The 22,163-nt window shown below is 39.7% G+C and overlaps 1 protein-coding gene across 17 annotated transcripts in view; it reads left to right on the top strand.

The window, feature by feature from the left end:
* The window catches only part of ADGRL2 (adhesion G protein-coupled receptor L2), a 332,423-nt gene extending 314,383 nt beyond the window's left edge, over positions 1-18,040 (top strand). For 4 of the 17 annotated variants that reach the window (XM_068239157.1, XM_068239154.1, XM_068239155.1 and 1 more), the window contains 5 exons: positions 9,794-9,922; positions 10,325-10,421; positions 12,256-12,384; positions 13,090-13,107; positions 15,816-18,040. In XM_068239157.1, coding sequence (XP_068095258.1) covers positions 9,794-9,922; positions 10,325-10,421; positions 12,256-12,384; positions 13,090-13,107; positions 15,816-16,570 — 1,128 coding nt within the window. In that variant the 3' untranslated portion in view covers positions 16,571-18,040. Of the gene's footprint in view, positions 1-9,793; positions 9,923-10,324; positions 10,422-12,255; positions 12,385-12,591; positions 12,674-13,089; positions 13,108-15,115; positions 15,155-15,815 lie in introns of all 17 variants that reach the window. The other 13 variants (XM_068239158.1, XM_068239168.1, XM_068239156.1 and 10 more) reach the window with 5 other exon arrangements.
* The last annotated feature ends 4,123 nt before the right edge of the window (positions 18,041-22,163 follow it).

Below are 22,163 nucleotides of genomic sequence, written 5' to 3'. Positions count from 1 at the left end.
GATGTTAATTGATCGAGTGTATTATTATAGTGTTGAGAATATAGCAAGATTTGATCTTATTTGGGACGCATGGAAAACCTATAGGCATCTCTAGTTCCCCTTGGACATTTGCGTGCTTGGTTTCTGTTTGTTTTATATACCTCTATGACATTTGGGACTCCTGTGCTTCAACAGAATAATGCCCCTTTTTTTTTTTTTTTTTTTTTTTTTTTTTTTTGTGTTTAGTTTTAGTTTAAGAGCTAGTTTTTATGTAGTTTTGTGGATTGGACTGATCCCTAGGATCTCAGCTGGAAGTACTTTTGTGCTCCATTTCCTGGGTTGAACGGTCCGGACATTAGGACTTTGCTCTTCAATGTTTATATGTGTAGGATGTATATCCGCGTTTGTTGTTGTTTTCGCTCTGTATATGTTTTGCTATTTCCAGCTTGTTGTATTTGTCCTTTTATACAATAAAGCGTTTTCCAAAAAAAAAAAAAAAAAAAAAAAATACATATCCACTTACCTGGGGCTTCCTCCAGCCCGTGGCAGGCAGGAGGTGCCTTCGCCACCGCTCCAGAGGCTTCCGGTCGTCATCGGTGTAGTTCTGCGCCTGCGCAGTAAAGCCTGGAGGACGTCCGATGAAGTCAGCGCGCCCGCGTGGGACGCAGAAAAGCCCGTCCTTGGAGCACAGAAGAGCCCGACCTGGCAGCCGGCCTGGCCAGGTCGGGTCGGCCACCGAAGACGACCGGAAGTCTCTGGAGCGGCGGCGAGGGCACCTCCTGCCTGCCACGGGCTGGAGGAAGCCCCAGGTAAGTGGATATGGATTTTTATTTTTTAAACGTTTCCCTGAACCTTCCCTTTAAATATAAAATAAACCTGTGGAATATCTTTAAAAAAAAAAAAAAAGTAAATTTTAGGAGAAGGAGAATAGATACATCTAGAGGGTGTCGTTTCTGAAGAAACCACAGGATGTTGGCTATGTGTCCGATTGGCTGTATGTGGCTCCGCCCACCTTGCCAAATTTTAACCCCAGTGACCCAGTGTGCCAAGTCTGGGAAATCTGGCTTTAATACAGTGAGAATTATAGCGGTTTACATGTTCTCATTGAAGTCAATAGGAAAAATCTGATTGGTTGTTTATGGCTCCGCCCACTTTTTGGGGGTCCCCAAAATGTGACAGAATGTTTCAGCTTTGGTTTGGTGAGTCTAGCTTCAAAAGCTGTACGAGTGGCAAAAGTTTAACATTTTCCAATGAAAGTCTATGGGAAAAAATGGGGGGGCTGGGGGCCACAGGGGCACGGAGGCTGGGATTGCTTAAAAAAGCACAGGCAACCTATTCGGGTATGAGCCGAACAAGTGTGCAAAGTTTCATAATTGTACTCCTAAAACTTTGGGACAGGGGCGTAGCTACAACTCACTGGGCCCCATAGCAATTTTTTTGGGGCCATGCCACCCCTCCCCGGCCAAACAAACACCTACTTGCCGGTGGTCTCCCTTTGATGGTGCTAACCGCCTACTAACGGCCTTCTACTAACGATGTCTGTAATGTTGTTAGTCTTTTTCTAGCATAATGTGGCTAGAATGTGTGGGCAGCATGGTGGCATAGTGGATAGCACTCTTGTATTGCAGCACTGGGTCCCCAGGTTCAAATCCCAGCTAGGGCTCTATCTACATGCCGTTTGTATGTTTGGGGAGTGTAGCTTCAAAATTGTACGAGTGGCAGTGATTTTAAATTTTTCCCTGTCACAGTCAATACGAACAAAGGGGTCTGCCGCAGGGGCGCGGAGGGTGGGATCGCATATTAAAGCACAAGCAACGTACTTCGCTATAGGATGAATAAGTGTGGAAAGTTTGGGGCTTGTACCCCTAATACTGTAGGAGGAGTAGCGTATAGAACATGGGGGGACGCCTATAATAAGAACGAGCTGAACTCGAAGAATAAGATGTTGGCTACTATATAGCCAACATAATTCTTTAGCTCATCAGTTTATTTTCATCTCGGGTGTCCTTTAAGTATCGAGGATAGCATGCGATCTATGATGCATGCCTTGCAGCAAACGCCAACGGGTGAGTGAAAGCAACTGGGATAGCTAAAGCGGATCATACACAAGGTGTGGCTGTGGTGTAGTGTGAAACCTTCCTTACTATTCTTAACATTAGAGGACCAACTCAACCCAAAATTGGAGCAGTTACATTCCGAAAGCACACGTGTTGTTTTGTTTTAAATTATAAGTATCGCATTTAGTACTGTATTTTCAAATTTACAAAATCTGTTTTATAGCTGTGCTTTTCTGCAACTATGCACCCCATCCAGATGCAAGACTTCTGCTGTTTGCATTCTCCCTGTTCAGAAAGTGAAGTCTTCAAATTCCACTTCCTGTGAACCCCGAGTCCATAGCGGGCCAGGCGAGCATGACGACTTGCACAAGATCCCGCCCATCTTTTCTGCATAAAAATAAATATAGATGAGGTGGGCGGGGAACTGTGCAGCTAAAAAAGAAACTTGTAAGCCATTTCCATCTCCGTCACCTTCCTTTGCCATGACTCTAGACACTTTTTTATTATTCTCAGAACATCAAGGCTGATCCTGTACTTCTGGTTAAAAGGCCACTCCTTTCCAGTCCCCGGTAGATCTGCTGACTGAAGCTTTGTACACATGCTGGGGAAAACTGACCTGAAACTGTTCTCATTGGCCATCTTGACTGAGGACATTGCATGTGTACAGGTACCCCACAGCGCCCTTTGTTGATCTTCCCCAGTAGATTGCTGAATAATGAATGGCAAATAAGCACATTGCGTTTACCCCTTGTGCCACAGAAAGTCTATAAAGTGCTCATTCCCTGAAATGGCACCCTAACAGTCGACCGACAACCATAAAGGATGAGCTATATGTAGTGCGTGTGTCTTAACTGCCAATGGTTGGGATTTGGGAATCCTTATGTTGCCCATACATGGTACAATTTTTTTCATCCAATCATACCATTTCTATGTAATATAAGGGAACTGCCTAAATTATCCATTATTAATTATATTCACTTAATTTACCCTTCTACTACATAGAAATGGTAAGATTGGATGAAAAAAAATGTAGCATGTATGGGCACCATTAAGGTGTCCACTAATGATCCAATCTTTTTCATCCAATTTTACCAAATCAATGTTGTATAAGGGTAAATAGAGTGAATATATTGAATGGATAACTTATGCAGTTCGCAGTTTCCTTCAGCAGTTCTACAAATGAGAAGATTGGATGAAAAAGTTTGGATTGCTAGTGGCCACCTTAAAGCTGGCCACTTATGATCCAATCTTTTACATCCAATCTTACCATTTCTGTGTAATATAAGGGAACTTATATTAATTCAACATATTCACCACCCTTTGTAGTCCTTTTGTTAAGCTGAAATGGAGAAAGATCAGAGAAAGTGGCAGGTAGGCTCCTTGTCACTCACTAGGCCACAGACACCTACTTTGGTTGCTGCTGTCCGAATTGCACTGAGGTGCAATTCTGGACGGCATGCTGTAGATTCTTGCAGTACTTGCCCAAACCGCTATAGCCGTGTATGGCGCAAGCTTAGTAATTTGTGCTGCGTCTTCGCAGCATGACAGGAGCCACGGCCGAATCGGAAACGGCCACAGCTCCTAGTGGGAACCCGCCCTAAGTGCATCCTTACTTAAATACTTTTATACATGGCCGTCTTAGGAGTGCCTGTTATCAGTTATGTTCTTTGGCAACAGATAAGACTCCTCTCAGAATAGTTGTCACTGCTAAGTGTGATTTCTGAACAGTGACAGGAATGTAAATCAAGATGACCATCTTTGTCGAGCTGAGGGGGATTTGGAAAAAAAAAAATTCTCATAACAACTGTAACAGTAGCGAGGTAAATTCTTCCCATTGCACCTTCATGATCGTTTCTATAAATTACAGATCGGGTTTTGACGGTGGGGGGGGTCACCCTCTTGCAGTGTTACACATTAGTGTAGCAATATTTTTCTAGCACAACTTGAGTACACCTTGAAAATGGATTAGATTAATCTTGACCTCTCCGGAGCCTTGTGTTCTTAGGACTTAGTGTTGCTTCGGCAACAGCTATTAACAGCTGAGGTTATCAAGAAATTGTCTGATCATATCTAATATAAGAAGTTTTTTTTTTTTTTTTTTTTTTTATAGTACAGAAGTTTCACACATCACCCCATCCTTGTCTGCATATTTTATCTGCCTCTTTCTCTCTCTCTCTCTTTTTTCCCCATTATTACTAGCCCATTGCCAAATTGAACAGTGAAATAGAATTGTGAAAGTAAAAACTATTATGTCTCTGACTTGACAAGATGATAGCGCTGAGTTTCTATCTGCTCCCAGTAAGCTGTAATTTCCCGGTAATAACATAGGGATGTGCGCCACAGACGGATAATGTACCTTTATAGCTATATAGGTATGTGGGGAGCTGGTCCTGGCGATGGGGGTTATTTGGACAAAATACCTTTTTGATTGGTATTGTCCTAGTTCTGAGATGTTTTTGAGGCAGTTAATATCCATTATGCTTCCGTTTCAGATTCTCTGAGAGAGGGAAAAGGTTGTTTCTATTTTTAATATCGAAAGGAAGGTCTTCTATGACTTGATGCTTACAGAGAGGGTTATGGGGATTTTTCTGTGCTATGTCAACCCACAAGTTCCAGCATGCCAAACAGGATGGGGGGAGAAATATGGCTGCGAATTAGGTTGAAGCCAAATTTGGCCGTGCGCAGTAGATGGCAATCAATTGATGTTGCGTGGAATTAAATAGGGGTCGAAGACCTCTTATGGGCAGCTTGACCTGTCGCTTGTCGCTGGTCCGATATTTCAAGCGTATTTGGAAGTTTTTGTCTTTTGAAGTCCTAATCATGGAATGGACTTTCGTGAAGATGTTGCCTGACGACATTAATTGTAAACACTAAGGCACCTGCACGTCTTCATTCGGCAAACCAGGATAAATGAATATTCAATCCCTTCCACGTATTTGGCTTATTTGTGGTGTGTTGGATATTATTTTATCAGCTCTCGCAATGCCATCTTTACGGCTAGTGCTACAATAGTTTATTTACTGGGAAACGTGGACATTTTTGGAGTTTGAGGTTTTAATCATGGAACATGGTTCGTGAGGGTGTTACCTGACAACGACATTAATTGTAAACCTGAAAGAAACCTGCACACTGCCATTCGGTGAACCAGGACAGATGGATAAGCAATCTAACGCATTTGCGTTCATTATTTGTGGTGCATTTTCACCTACTGGGCTTGACCTGTTTTAACCAGCGTTGACTTAAGGTCCGTACACACGTCGGACTGTAGGCAACGACGGGTCCGTCATTGCCGCCCGGCGGATCGCTCAGAAACAGCCCTATCAGTCCGCCGACAGTGCGTACACACGCCGGACTGTCGTTGGAACGCCCACCCAGCGGGAGGCAACGACGGACCCATCGTTGCCTCCAGTCCAACGTGTGTACGGACCTTTATCCTTCTCTTTAGCCACTACAACACTGGCCTTCCTGCTGTGCTGCCTGTTTAATCAGAGCATTGTACAGTTTGCTAGGTTTTCCTATAGATGCCCTCGTCCATGGTCTTGTCACTCACAAATATCAGGTGGAGCCTTGCCTATCGGGATACTGGGCCTAGAAATGTTCAGAAATAAAGTATGGAGTGAAGCAGGAATACACAGCAGGAGCAATTAAATACCGGGTCGATTCACATCTCCAGTAGTAATCATAAACATGGGAAATATAGACAATAGAGGAAATACTGTTGTCATTATTAAAGTGGACCTGAACTCAGAACTCCTCTCTGCTCTAGAAGATGCACAACAGCGTAATAACTTTTTTAGGCTACGTTTTCTAGTGTGCTGCGATTCCGTTGCGGAAAACGCGTAAATGAATTTGCATGCGGAAGTGAATTAATATGCATTTGTATGCAAATTTTAATGTGAGAATGCGTTACATTTTGCGTATTTTTGTAAGTATGCGATTTTAACCATGTCAGTGCCTTTGTGCTTTTACATTAATTTTACGCGAAAACGTACGCAAATTTGCATGGAAAATTTGTGTGGCGAAAATGCATGCGATTTTCCTATTACATTACAGGCCAATCGCACACTAGCCTTGAGGTGTGCGAATTCTGATGGCTCTGCTGTGCAGATTTTTTTTCAGCACAGCACTGCACAGATTTTTGGGCTAGTGGAAACAGGCACATTGGGCCAGATTTATCAAGAGTGTCTGAGACAAAATATTAGTAGGGTTTTAGAAATCCATGCAGAACTGTCTTAGACATCCTAAGAAATCATTAGATAGTGCAGATTCCTTCTTAGGTCTCTTGCACACTGCAAGTGATTCCGATTCAGATTACGCTTTTTAATCAGTTTTGACATCCGATTCAGATTCCGATTTGCAGTTTACTCCCTGCACACTGCAAATCGGAATCTGAATCGGATGTAAAAAGTGATTAAAAAGCGGAATCTGAATCTGAATCACTTGCAGTGTGCAAGAGGCCTTAGACTGTAAGGAATAGGAGGAGCTAGGAAGGTCTCTCAGGCAGTGCAGTGTGTGAGGGGAATTGCTGTTGCTGAGGTAACCAACACACATGCTGTCAGCAAGCTCTGAGTGAGGGGGGAGGAGCCCGTCACAAATCATATCTAGCCTGCACTATCTGTAGAACTGCTAATGAGCACTTCTTAATCTGCAGCAGTTAAGGAATGGATTTGCACTTTTCTTAACTGTAGTGTAGCTCTAGAAATCCACGCTAAACTGCCGATATTACATAGGCTTTGGGAAGTTTCTTACTATCATGCAGAACTGTTTTTCTGCTGGTTAGAACAGTTTTAGAAGAAAAAACTGTCGGTAATGCTTTGATAAATCTGGCCCATTGACTATTATTGGAAACGGGCCCTTAAACAAAAACAAAAAAATTATTTGTTACAGCTGATACAAATCCTAAAATAAATCTGCACTGTTTCTACTTCTTGATTCATGGAAGCAGACTTATTGTTTATAGCCTGTGCTTTCAAATGGGCTTATCTGCCATAGGCAGTCATGTGACACAGAGGAGGATCAAATTACAACTTGAGATTAAACACAAATGAGGGGGAATTACACAGGCTAAACTCTCTAAATACATACAGGGTGCATTTCTGATTTCTTTTCCTTATGTCCTGTCCACGAGTTCAGGTCCACTTTAAATGATTGAAAACCAGATAAGGTTACTGCTTCGTTTAATTGCACATCTAGTTCAGTTCATCATCTGATTTGTTAAAGTAAATCTGAAGTAAAAGGAACATGGAGGCTAAATTCTAATTCTGCAAGCTTCCTGACTTCTGTGCTGATGATCTTCATTTACTACTACGCCAGAGTGAGCATGCAGATCAGATGTTTAGATTCTAGTCTGTCTGCACTGGCTGCATGCTTGTTGCAGGCGTGTGACTCAAAAACAACCTAAAGCAGAAAGCTCAGCTTTACAGCCAGGAAACTGGCATGGTTTATAAAGGAATGACAACGGCAAGCTATATATTTCTTTCACTTTAGGTTTCCATTAATGAGGAGTGCAATATTCACCTGTTTGTTCATGAGAGAACAGCCCAGTTTTCCTCCATTCCCCTTCAAATAATTTAAAGGGAACCTGAGCTGGGGAGGCAGAGAAAAAATATAAATACCTGGGACTTCCTTCAGGCTGATCGCTCACTCGCCGTCCTCCTCCGCCACCTGGATCATCTGGAATTCGGTCCTGAAAGTCCTCTGGTCTGGGGCGTTCTGCGAATGCATGGCCAGACTGTGCCTGCTCCAACTGGTCCTAACTGAGGGACTTTAAAGTGGATCCGAGTTGAACTTTTACTCATTGCATAATTGTGTTTCTTTCCTATTGCTTATAGGGCATTCCTCAAGCCAAATACTTTTTTGTTTTTGTTTTAATACTTTAATTCCCTATAAACTAAATAAACCACGCCCACAGGTTTTCAGAGAGCCTTGGCAGTAGCAAGGGCTCATGGGAGCTCAGTCTGGGCAGGAGGAGGAGGTGGTGTTACTAGCCATTGATTTCAGAGGAGAGGAGGAAGGAGGGGGAATAAGTTTTTTTCACAAGCTGAGTGCTCAAGATACAGATAAGCTTGCCTCTGTGTAATGTTTACAAACAACATGGCTGCTGTCATTGTATCACAGGAAGAAATAATCATTTTCTATTAAAGCTGTTTGCAGCTAGATTTGCTGTGTAAACTATCTAAACTTTAGATAAAATATATAGACAAGTTACTTGTTATAGTTAGTTTTTCATCTTGGATCCGCTTTAAGGGCCGAATTCCAAACTATCCAGGCGGAGGTGCATGACGAGGGAGCGATCAGCCTGGAGGGGGCTGGAGGAAGCCCCAGGTAAGTATAATTTTTCTCTCCCTCCCTGTCCCAGGAATAATTTTTAAGGCCTATTCAGAATACAGTGCTGAAGTTTAAATTGTTTTAATTTTTCTTCCCTTGCAGTGTATAATCTAAGTCTTTTGCTGGACATTTTAATTTACAATGCCATCTCCAGGAACAATTACATGACCGTTGTGTCAAAAGTTTAATGAAATAAACTTGTATGCTTCATTATAATCTTGGGGAAGCTGCTGTTCAAAACAGATCTCTTCTAAGTTCTCTAAAGCTGGCCACTAACGGTCCAATTTCTAGCGAAAAATCGTTCGAGCGATCAGAAATTCTGATCGGATTGGTTGTAAATAATCTCCATTGGTGGAAACAATCGATTATGAATGAGTGAAAAAAATGTCGCCCGAATGAATTTTCGGCGAACTAAAATTTGGATTTTCTTGGTGGTCGTGATAGATAGGAAGCAAAGATTGGTTAGTTGATGGTGTAGTGAACGATTTTTCGTCCGATCAGAATTTCTGATCGCTCGAACGAATTTTTTTTTTTTTTTTTTTTTTTAGCTTGTCTTGGCTCCTGTTGCATGCAACAGGAGTCCCGGTCAGCAAGGCTATTAGCCCCGTGCACGGAAAAAGCGTGAGTGCCCTAAAGCACCCCCACAAAACGTGCACGAGTAGCCACGGGCCCCACAATACAGCAGGGCCCTTCCGGTTGTTCCCCGAAGGGAACCTTCCCCCTTTGCCATCGGCTCAGGGGGTGGCATCCTCCAACACCCGAGGGGTTGAAGGATCCTGGAGTCCTCCGAGGAGGACCCCTACTGTGCCCAGTGGTTACCCAAAGGGCCTGGCCATGTGGCATCCCACATGGTCCGGGTGGCTCCCCCGAGAGGGAGCCGGGTGGGAACCGAAGTCCCCTGGGAACCGAAGTCCCCGGTGCCAGCAAGCTGGCCCCGACCTTGCGGCCGGAGTGATAAAAATTCCGAACTCTCCCTAGCCAAAAGGCCGGGGAGCTGGACAGTTAGTGGCCACCTTAAGAATGCCAGCTGTTATTTTTGCTGACTCTGTGGCACTAAATCAGTGAGGTACAGACTAACTAGCAAGCTCGTGGTGACCCAGAACTCATTGGAGTGTGTAAGGGACTACAATGGTCCTAAAAAAACCCTTACTAAGATGTTAAGAAAAACAAAAAATTGCTTTCCTAAAACAGAAAGAATTTGTGATCATTCAGGTTGGAGTGACCTTGAGGCCAAATTAACAATGGTTAATTTGCATATATTCAGCAGTGATGCACTGAAAGACATCTCAAGCTCACTCCAACCTGAATTATCACAAATTCTTTCTGTTTTAGTGTCTTGGTAAACAATCCCATAAATAGAAGACTGCGCTTGGATTTTCTTTTTTACTTGATTTAGTAAGTGTTTTTTGTTTTTGTATTTTATTTTACAGGTGCGCAAAGAGTACAGCAAGTGTTTCAGGCACACCTACTGCTGTGGAGGTCTCCCAACTGAAAGCCCCCACAGCGTGGTTAAAGCATCAACTGCAAGAACCAGCGCTCGATATTCCTCCGGCACCCAGGTGACAAAGAAGTTGACAGCATTTTTAATTAACCTTATTTATAGCATCCCTTAAGAGACTCACAGTTGAGATACACTAATTGTCTTCTCATTACAGTGATCTAGATGGCAAATGCATGTTTTGCTGTCCCTTTTTTTTAACGGAATTGATTCCATTTTAAATATATCCTGCATGTCTCTAATTTGCATGTCTAGTTTTGTTTTTTTCTTTTTATATTTTTTTTTTATCTCCTCTTAAGCATGTTCAGCAGTAATCAATTATCATGCCCCAAGATTTTAACTGCAGCTGATATAATTGGAATATGATAGATACTTTCAGCTAATTGCACAGTATGTCAAAAGCTGTTGCGCCGTACAGAAATTCAAAAATTAATTTTAGGGATTTTTTTTGTTGTGCTCGCAGAGCCGAATCAGAAGAATGTGGAATGACACAGTGAGAAAGCAATCAGAATCCTCTTTTATCTCAGGTGACATAAACAGTACGTCCACGCTTAATCAAGGTAATTACCAGCACTTTTTTCCCTTTATTCTCTTTTTAAAAACTTGAATTCACAGTTTAAGGCCTGGAACCCACTACAAAACGCTATCGCTAATAACAATCACTCGCGTTTTAATGAGCGTTTTGTAAACTATTTCATGAGCGTTTTTGACGATTTTGGTAGCAATTTTAAAAAGTTAAGCGGTTTGGCAGCGATTGTGTAGCAATTAGCGTTTTTAATTCTGATTGGTCCTTCCAATTAATTTTTTTTTTTTTACAGCAAAATCGCTCTGTGTAGGTTTTGACGAGCGATTATACCAGCGTTTACATACTTTACATTGCAGAAACGCTAAACGCTAAAAATGCTTCATGTCCTGCATTTGCGATTTTGTAATCGCAATCGCTCCAGTGGAATTTGACCCATCCATTAACATTAGCTGAGCGTTTAGGGAAATTGCTTGCATTTTGAATCGCTCCCTTAAACACTCAAAAATTCGCTCTAGTGAGTTCCACCCCTAAGACCGGTTTTAAAACTCTTGAACGTTAAGCAAAATTGCAAATTACGAAGCATAATAATGGACTAAATTAATTACTATGTATGGGCGAATGTAAGAAATATCAATCTTTTGGTATGGGACTACTATGTATTTAGTAATTTCTTAATGTTTTTTGTTTGTTTTATTTTACATTTCATAAAGTAAAATTAAAAAATGTTTGTGCATTGGTTAACAGAAAAAAATTAAGTTATGTTTCTAAAACTGGAGTCCTAAAGCTATAGTAACTTTTTCTATAGTATTGAAAGACCAAGTAGTTATTGTAAAATCTGATGCTACACATTAGAACAAGATCCATAACGAAATAACCTTTTCTCTTCTAAATTTGTGTGGTTATTTAACTTATAGTGCCCACTCTAAGACCATTATTTGTTTGTTTATGCATATATATATATATATATATATATATATATATATATATATATATATAATTTTTTTTTAATAAATCCATAACTTGCTGTCCTTTAAAAAAAAAAAAAAAACTTCTCACAATATAATGTCCCTACCATAGTCCTTATGTGTGTTCGTTACAATGCTACCAGTCTTCTTCATAGTAACTTTTGTTAGTGATTTTTTTGTAGTATAAGAAATGCATTTGAATTCAATGTTCTTATGTAGCATGTTGCTTTTTTTATCTATTTTGGCCTCTCAACGTTGAACATGGTGCATAGAATGCTCTCTTCTGCAGCATGCCTCGTTTGCAGCATGCCTCGTTTGCATAAGCTATGCGCAGCTTTGTGTTTGTTTTTTTTGTTTCTTTATGGCAGAATGTGTCTTGCTATACTTTTTTATTTTTTGGTTTCTCTTTTTCTCCCTTTTTGCATTTTTTTGTAGACATTCTTTTTATTAACACAGATGTTTCCATTAGGGATTGTTCCATTATTAAAATATTCATAAAGTGTAGAATTCCCTCATCACGGGCAAAAAGGTTTCCTTTTTTTTTTTTTCTTAAGCGGCTTCATTTTGAAACATTGCTTCAGTTTCCATGCTTTTAATTACCGTTCTTGTCTGACAGTAATTTTGTGTAAATTATTAAATGCCACTCTTGGATAATGTTTACTTTTGGGATTTTCAAAAGCACCTGTGAATTAGTAAAACTTTGCCACAGTCCTCCATTTTCTCCTGCAAATTAACCGTTCAAACGTAATCCCTTATTTCTGAACCGAATTATATTTGACAAGTGTAGAGCTGTTCAGAAACGCCAACCTAGCTGAGATTTTTTTTTCTTTTATTTGGGGGGATTAAGAGCAGTGCGCCAATGTCACGAGCTGATGAATCTATTTTTTGTTCTCTTTATCTTAGGAATGACTGGCAATTATCTACTAACCAACCCTCTTCTTCGACCCCATGGCACTAACAACCCTTATAACACACTGCTCGCCGAAACTGTTGTATGTAATACCCCTACTGCTCCTGTGTTTAACCCACCAGGTGTGCTTCTACTTAATTCATTTGTTCTCTTTCATTCACCACATTCTTAAAGATAAACCTGTGGACATGCAGTTCTTTTTTTTTATTTTTTTCCTGTCCTACATATTAACAGACATGCAGCACTCCCTATGCCGGCCTCTTAAAACTGCACTATATTATAGCGATGTTTCTAGTATTTACCTATCGTTGTCCATGTTTTCAACGCAGGTGGGATAAATCTTAATATACTATTTCAGGACTGACATCACAAGGTCCAAGAGTCCATCTTCAAGATATTTATCCCGTAGAGGTACAACTCTCTATCATACTAAGCGCAGTGATTGCTTGGAGGACAAATTAGTGTATTGGCGAGCCGTCTTATTGTACAAGTGACCAAAAATGGCAGTGTACCGGCACCGGTTATAGTATAGTGCGGCTTTAAGCTGGTTTATAAACCATATTGTGTAGTAGGATATCATTAGCTTTTTTATTTATTTTAACCAAAACTTAAACCTGTGTGTTCATAGTTGTGTTAATGTTACGTGTCTGTTGGATATTTAAGTATAGAAGACACTAAGATATAGTTGTGGTTTTTTCAATGTTTTGCTACTGTAAATTTTTGTAACCCTTAATTCTATTTTAACGTCAGTCTGTCCTATCTGTTCTCTTGTTGTTGTTTTTTTTTTTTTTTTCTTTCTCTTTTTTTATACCTATGCTTTCCTCTAGCGAACTACAGAGAGACAAGTATGGGAGTAAAACTTAACTTTGCCTATCAAATGTAAATTTTTTCAGCATGGTTTTTAAACAGGCACATTTAAAACATAACTTTCAATCATGAAATACACTCAGCGGGCAAGTGGTTCACAATCTGTATTCAAAGACATTAGTAATATTAATTTCAAATTGAATCTGGACTTTTTTGTCTACATTTGGATAACAGCAATGGATATACTGCAATCTCAGTTGGTAATATATTTGCAATGCTGAAATAATTTGCTGTTTTAACAGAGTGCTGTCAAGCAGAAATGTTTTTATTTGCTTATCATTCCTACATTCCCACAGTAATCTTGCTACAGGCTAGGAAACGCTCTAGAAAAAAAACTGCTACTTAAAAAAAAAAAAAAAAAAAAAGTTGTAGCAAAATATATAGATATTCAAAAAAGAATCTCTATACTTTGAACAAAAAAAAAGATTTTTTTTTGTTTTAAATATCACATTTTAATATTTAGACAATGATTTTGAACATTTTCTTATCTTTATTAAAAAAAAAAATTATATTAAAAATATAACAACTTGCTTTAAATGAAATGTTTATATAGTTTTAAAAAGCCTGTTTAGCAACACCCATTAATTTTCAGTCATTGATTTTGCACACCTTGAGGTCTGTACAGCGCAAAGAGATTTTATTGTAATTGCTAAAAGTTAATTTTGTTTAATTATTCCTAGATATATCTCCTGTCATTGATACCTCACTTACGAAACATCGAAAGTAGTCAAAATCCTCCTTAGTAGACATTCATTAATAGGCCAATAAAACCAAAATACAAGTTGATATGGAATGAAAATGCACATGTAACATTCACAGATTTTCAAGGAACGTTAAAAATGATCAACCTGTTAAATATCATTGCTATAATGAAGTAATCGGCAGAGGTATAATTTACTTTTTAAGCAAACACTGCCATAAAAACTGCATTCCGATAAATAATTTTGATCTTAGTTTTACTTTATTTTTATATTACAACTAATTTTCAAAACAAGTGCACAATTAATTCTATAATCCGATGTCTTAGGGTCTCAAACTTTCTTTAGCATTTTCAACATCCATGACAAATATAGACAAATATTAATAGAAAGAAAACCTATATTCTACCTTCGTAATTTTCAGCAGATATTTCTGGATTATTAAATCATTGCTTGCCCAATTTATGAATTGCAGAACTATTTTTCACGAGAACCAATTTGTATTATTGGTTTAGTGGCCTTCAGTAGACTGCAGCCTTAAGCATGATCCCCAATCGTAGTCGCCTTGCTCATTTGTACCATTCGCCTCCAAGCCTTGCATACGATGCAATAACGTCATATTGTTTGATCTGTTCACAAAAATAAATAAACTTAAAAAGAAAAAAACACCACTTTTTTTTCCCCTTCCCCCACATATGGTTAATCACATGGTGTCCATTTCAAATTTAGACTCTGTGTTCCATTTTTACATTTATTTTTTAATCTTTACAGATTTTTTTTATTTAGTAAAAAAAATAAGTGTTCCATGCATCATTTTGTCTACTTTAGCATGTTTCCATTAGGAGACCATTGTATCATATGTACAACGACATCTCCCCTTCCCCTCGTCCGTTTTGTACGTGAGACAGCACGGCAGAGACATCTCCTCATTTCACATCCGATATTTATTTGGTTAATTTCTGTGAACCATTCTAACAGAAATTCCTGGCATTTCTGCATTTTGACCTTCGGTGCCCGATGCTCACCCTGGGCCCTTACTTTGCTAATTACCCCATGTGGGTTCATTCCGCACTATCACTGTGACCGATGCTGGCAAACTCTTGACTATTTAAAAGCCTGGGGCTGTTGCTGGCACATAGAATATGAGCAATCTATATTACATTAACCAGAAACAAAGGCTGTTATTGCTAGTAATCTCATTTGCTGAACCCTTGCTCTGAATAAGTTGCTGAGAATCCTAGTAATCCATCTTGTGCAATAAATCATTTTACTTTCTTTTATATATCAGCTACACTTAGCCCAGATAGACTGAGCAGACAGCCATAATGTGAGTGGTACGCAGTGAGTCATTCCACCTTGCTCTATCATGTTGTGGATGATGCTTGTGGGAAACTTTTTGCCTCTAGCGTGAAAGGTGGCTATCCTCGTTCTTCATAATGTCTTTGTATTTGTCCATTTTCCATTCTGTCTTTTTTTATTTTACGTTTCCGCACCCCAGAAGTAAAGGAATCTTTAGAAACATTGTTGAACTAGTTGCTTGCAGTTTGTTGATTTTTGTTATACATCTTCCTATAATTTTACGTATACATATACAGTTCTATATATATATGTGTGTTATTTTGTTATTGGTGTTGTTTAGGACAAATTACTGATCAACCACAAAGGACTCCACCATTTTTGTTTTCTTTGCATTAGATATGCAGGAGTATGGAGTGAACAGTTTTAGACCTCGAATGTTTTATATATTTTATGTTTTGGTAATTTTCAAGAATTCTCTTCCCGAGATATGCAATTAATTACATATTGGGAATGTGAGAACAGAACAGTCTATAAAAAAAACCCCAAAAAAATTGCAATGTACTAATTTTTTTATTCAAAGGTGGTGTTTTCATTATACTTTGTCCTAGACCACATTAAAGTTTTAGAACACTATAAAATTAGCCGACAAAATGTGCCCTAAACTGTCACTGTCTTTTTCTTTCTTTCAGGACATTCACTGAACAATGCCAGGGATTCAAGTGCCATGGATACTCTACCGCTAAATGGTAACTTCAACAACAGCTACTCTCTACGGAATGGGGATTACAGTGATGGAGTGCAAGTCGTAGACTGTGGACTAAGTCTGAATGATACAGCGTTCGAAAAAATGATCATTTCAGAGCTAGTGCACAATAATCTGCGGTGCAGTAGCAAGAACCATGTTTTGGAGCGGTCCCTCCCCGTCAAAACTGTTATTGGGGGCAGCAGTAGTGAAGATGATGCTATTGTTGCTGATGCTTCTTCCTTAATGCACGTGGACAACCCTGGACTGGAACTTCACCACAAAGAGCTAGAAGCACCACTAATTCCACAGCGGACTCACTCTCTTCTGTACCACCCGCAGAAAAAAGTGAAGACCGAAGGAACGGACAGTTATGTGTCACAGTTGACCGCCGAGGCTGAAGACAATCTTCAATCCCCAAACAGAGACTCCCTCTACACTAGTATGCCCAACTTACGGGACTCTCCATACCCAGAGAGTAGCCCAGACATTGAAGAGGATTTATCTCCCTCAAGAAAGAGTGAAAATGAGGACGTTTATTACAAAAGCATGCCAAATCTTGGAGCTGGCCACCATCTTCAAATGTACTACCAGATAAGCAGGGGCAATAGTGATGGTTACATTATACCCATCAACAAAGAAGGTTGCGTCCCGGAAGGAGATGTCAGGGAAGGACAAATGCAACTAGTCACAAGTCTTTAATAGAAATTTTTAGGAGTACAAATGGCTCATGCAGGTATTAAAAGACTCAATTTTGTTCAACTGAGGCCACCTTATTTGTGATCGGCAGCCTAATAAGACTCACGCTGCTCTCCATTGTGTAGGAGAGCTATGGACATTTTCAGTTTTGTGAATTTTTTTATAAATCAAAAATGGGGGGGAAAAAAAACTTTGTATATACACAGAGTATACTTAAAATATTTGTTACAAAGCAAAGAGGTACCAACACGGTATTTAAAAATATCTGCTGCTGCTACTGACCAGACTTTGGATGGAGAAGAGTAGCAAACTGGCCATTTTTTTGCAGCAGCTTTGGGAACCCAGTTTGTAAATATGGCTGCCATTTGTGAAGCCTGCATTGTATTATATACAAGATGTAGGCTCCGAAAAATCCTGTGGGATAGATTTTACTCTACCATGCTCTTTCTGAATAGTCTGCAGGATTGTCATTTTTTTAATTTTATTTTATTTGTATTTTCCCTGCTTTGCAGGTCACTGCAGATACTTTCAATTAAGGCAAAGATTAAACAAAAACCTGTCTAACCACTAGCAATCAAGCCACTGGCCTTATTTCATATGTTTCCTCAACTGTACAATGAACTGTTATCATGATAAAATTGCAAAATAAATTATATTTTGTTCTATTGCTAGGGTGAAATGACATTTGTCTCCAACTTGAATTTAACTGTTGTTTTAAATAATTTGAAAGATTGACAGAAAATATTGTGAAAAATCTTGATTGCACAAAGCTTTTTTTTTTTTTTTCTCACGCTTGTTCTTTGTGGTATTAAATGGGATTTATCCAATCCATTGTTGCATTATTTTTATAGAAAGTTGGATCCAAATAACATTTTTCTTTCATTTTTAGTTTTAATTTTATTATTTCTTTTATTTGATGCCAAATGAATTTTTAATGAGAAAAAAAAAATCTTATTATATATTCAGAAGCCAATATTGCCATTAATTGCACAAGTTATAGAAAAATTGGCAGGTAATTGAACAGGGATCATTGGCACAATCCCTCAACTGGTAAACAAGCGGTGCCTGACCTACATATAAATATATCTATCTATATTTTTTTTTTTTTTTTTAGTAACAGTCCGGATTATTACTCTCATGACCTTTCTGCCTATGTTTAGCCATTAATTTATTTTATAATTAAAGCAAGTGTACATTTTCAGTGACAATTTCATTTTTATTTTTTGTTTTATTTTTGTTTTGTTTTTTAAACTCAGCTGTTAATAAAAAGCCCATCAGTAATCTCCAATGTAAAAATTAACACCTGTTTGACAGTAAATAAATGTGAATTTTTTTTTCAAAAACTGTTATTGCTGTTTCTATGGTTTGTAGGGTTGAAACAGGCTGATCTGAGAGTTCTTTACTGACTTGCTGTAGGGATAGTGATAAATTTACCATACTTGACAATAAAACCTCTTTACTTTTATAATTAAATTGTTTTATCCGTTACTTGTGCTGATTTTCATAACTGTACATCGAGTTTAACTAAGGTAATTTGTGCATGTAGGCCCCATGACTTCTAATATCATAAATCAGAATTTATTATTTTTATGCTATGAGAAGGAAATGTGTTTTCAATGCATAGTTTTTGTTTTTTGTTTTTTTTAATTTTCCCTTCCTTTTATATTGTGCAGAAAAACCGTGTCTGCACCTCAGCAAGAAGTGTTATGCCTGGTACACACCATGCAATTTCCCATCAGATAGATGGGTTGAATAGATCATTTCCGACAGGTCCCATCTGATTTCCGATCATTTTTCTGATCACTTCTATACAAAATTGAACAGAAATCACGTCAGACCTGTCAGAAATTGTCTATTCAACGCATCTATCTGGCGGGAAATTGCATGGTGTGCGCCAGGTATTAAAGTGTAATGGTCGGGCATAAAATAATCAATTCTTTATTTTTATCTGGTAAACAAATAAAGATGCTAGCCAGGCAATCCAAAAGTTAAAATCACTATTACTTTTCTTGTTGATAAATGTTCATTCCCCAGTTTACCTGACTCTTATTTGGTACACACACAATTTGGTACACAAAAAGGAAGTTGCAGGGCATGCTGGTTTATCCTATTTTGCTTCTCTATTTCCCCTTTAGACTTAACTAATGCAGCCTGATTGGCTGAAGCCTCTTTCCCTCCTGTTTCCCTCCTGTTTTCCTCCTGTGCTGCTGTAGCTTCCACCAAAACACATCAGATGTAATATTTTTATAGCCCCTTTTTCCCTAGGAACTCAAAGCGCTTTTCCACCTCCATGTTCCACAGAAGGTATGGTATACTTTTTAACATGACCCTTTGCTGAGTTCTCTACAATCTTAGCATCTATTATTGTGACCATCAAGGTTAAATTTGGTCACATTACACTTTTAATGAACTTTTGATGCTTAAAGGATACCTTAGGTTTCCTGAATTTTTATGGGGGGAGCAGACATGTTCAGAAGCAGTCCTGATGCCCACTGCTCCCACTGCTCTTCTCTGTCTCCTGCTGTTATCTTGTAAAGGCCCCCAGAAGCTACTTCTGGGTCAGCGAGCAGTGCGCAGGCGCTGTCCAGCGACACGCGCCCCTGGTCTCATGGCCAGGAGCGTTATGTGCACTATGCAGTCATGACATCACAACTACATAGTGCACATATGCAGAATGTTCACGGGCGTGGTACCAAGGATGTGCCTTGCCAGGCAGCACATGCGCGCTGCTTCCCCGACCTTGGCCGACTGAGGACGACAAAGAACGGGGGAGCAGTGGGCATGTATTGCATAATTTAAGCAAGCTATTTCGGAACATTGGCACAATAATGACTTTCTTCTGACTGTTTAAAGATGCATTCCATTTCTCTTAAAGTGCATCTTGAAGCACCCACAATACTTTTCTGGCGCTGAAGTTATCTGTGTTGGTCAGAATTAACGTGGCTTATTGTAGAACCCAAAGATTTCCAATTTTTTATGAGAGTTTGAACACTGCTGATTGATATTCTCAACTCTTTGGTTATATATTTTTGCATCTTTTTCATAAACTTGAACAACTTTCTCTCTCAGGTTCTTAGTCGGTTATTTTGCTTTCCCCATGGCTGAAAAACAACGGTGACTGTCAGGAGCCCAAAATTTCACTGACTTTTTATACAAGAAAACAAGTCACAGTTGTATATAATTAATATGAAAAGTAACCTGTAGGTGTAATTTTGGCAAAAATGGAACTGGGAAATTTGGGCGCAAAGTGAAGCCAAAAAATGCTCACCCTGCCCATACAAAAATTCTGGTTGTATTAACGATTAACCTCCCTGGCATTATATTTTCCAGATTTAGGGTCTAAAAGCCGTGCAATTTTTTCACAAGCTTTTAGACCCTAAAAACAAGAAAAAAACATCAACAAAAGGAGAGATGCATAGTTGGCACTACAGCATAAAACAGCTGACACTGGAGTGGTGCGGACAGGATTCTTGCACTTCTTATCTTGTGGTGCAACCTGCGTGCTCTGATACAGTTGAGAATCAGTAATGCATAAAAATGAGGAGAAGGAGGTATTATTGGCACTGCAGGTGCTTTATTCCATATAAGCATTTGGTAAAACCATACACAAACAAACGGAGTGTCACAGGAAGTCACATACCATATATAAGTAGTGCGGTGGTGCGGTGGGTGCTGGGCACAAACTGCCTGACGGCCGTTTCGCGCTATGTATGCGCTTCAACGGAGGCTGCTAGGTAGCTCCCTATGCTAGATGATATTTTCTATTTGGCACTTTTACTGGCCTGATGAAGCGGGCCGAGACCCGCGAAACATGTTGCCTGTGCTAATAAAAATCCCTTGTATTAACTACAGAGGTTTCGTCATTGAGGTAAGCTACCTCATATCACTTTTCAATTTTAAGCTGATTTTAGATGCTTTTATTACACCAGGGCGCCTCTTTCTCTTTTACGTGCTAAGTATACAGAGAGATGCACCAAAGTGGAAGTACATTAAGAACCTCCCATGAATTCACTCGTCATCATCAGTATTACAAGCGTGGAGATACAATAGAGAGAGCGAATACAACACTAAGGCTGGTTTCACAGTGGGACGTTAAAAGTCCCACATTACAGTAGCCAGTAACGCAGCCTAACTCACAGCACTGTAAAATCAATGTGCTGTCCACAGTGCACAGGTTGCGTTTGGGTATAACGCTGCACGTTCACAGTGCACACGTCGCGTTAGGGTATAACACTGCACGTTAAATGAAAGTGCAGCATGCTGTACGTTATACCCCTATAGAGCTACGTTAGTTTGTTTGCACATGCTCAGTGACCAGCCACATGGCTAATTAATATTCACTGCACTGTGGTGACTCGTGGTGAGACTCAGTGTTGTCCGGATCATGAACGAATCGTTAATTTGATCCGGATCTTTTTTGTGAGTCGAATCATCCGGATCATCACAATGAAAGATTCGGTTCACAGTGGATGTCTGTCTGGAAGAAACAAGAACCTACAGAATGTACAGTGCAGGGAAAGTCCTGTCCTGCTAGTCATTTCACCCTCAGTCTGCTTCCCTAGTAAAATGATTCAAATGATTCGGTTCAAAGATCCGGATCTTTTCAATGATCCGATTCGAATGATCCGAATCCTTAAAAAGATCCGGACTTCCCATCACTATCCTGGAGCGGCTGCTTTGAGAGCCACATAACACGGCTCAATCTGACGCCCAACTTAAACACCACCACGCATTGCGTTAGGGGCACGTTATGCAACCATAACGTCCCCTAAAACGCAACGTCTTGGTGTGAAAGTAGCCTTAACCAGCATGGAGAAATGCAGAAAAGGCATGATCAAGAATGGTGAATCATGGGGATCAGGTATACCCTGACAGCGCTGTTTCGGGGTGTTCCTTTGTCAGAGGGTATAGACTGAGGCTCCTTCCTGGCTGCTGTAATACAGATGATGACGAGTGGATTCATGGGAGGTTCTTGATGTACTTCCACCTTGGTGTATCTCTCTGTATACTGCTGTAACACATTGCTGTAAGCCATTGACTGCTACTGGTTTTTTGTTTGTACTGCTGCATACTTTTTTTCAATATATACACTTTATGCATTCAACTTTTGCTGGTGTACCAGTCAATCTTTTCTAGTATGTTTGTAGGACTGTCACTACGGTCTGGTTTATACACTCAGCACCCCATTGGCTGCTCCTTCTTCTATACTTGATGTTAACCCCTTTGACAGGTGTGCAAACCTTTTTCATTCATTTGTACGCACGTATTTTTTTCATGGCAAGCCACCACACAAGTCCACGGCTGTCCTTCCTCAACTGGCAGAAGCAACTGTCCTCATAATACCATAACAGATGCCATTCATTAGTGCAGTCGTGATGATGGGGACACCGCACCTCACGTGCAGTCCTGTGTCCTTAATGGCATCCCAGTAGCTGGCCACCGTGCACACAGCTGTACTTCATGCAGCCTGTTGTGAATGGCTTAGAAGCACGCAGGTGAAACCGTTGAGAGTGGAAGGCTGTTTTTTGGATGTCTCACTTGCTGTTGCAAACGGGTCTCCACGAGACGTTCGGTGAATTCTCCAATCAGTGCATTC

The sequence above is a fragment of the Hyperolius riggenbachi genome, chromosome 6, assembly GCF_040937935.1.
Source record: "Hyperolius riggenbachi isolate aHypRig1 chromosome 6, aHypRig1.pri, whole genome shotgun sequence".
Lineage (NCBI taxonomy): Eukaryota > Metazoa > Chordata > Amphibia > Anura > Hyperoliidae > Hyperolius > Hyperolius riggenbachi.
Note: the sequence above shows the minus strand (reverse complement) of the source record. Positions and strands in the feature narration are given on the sequence as shown.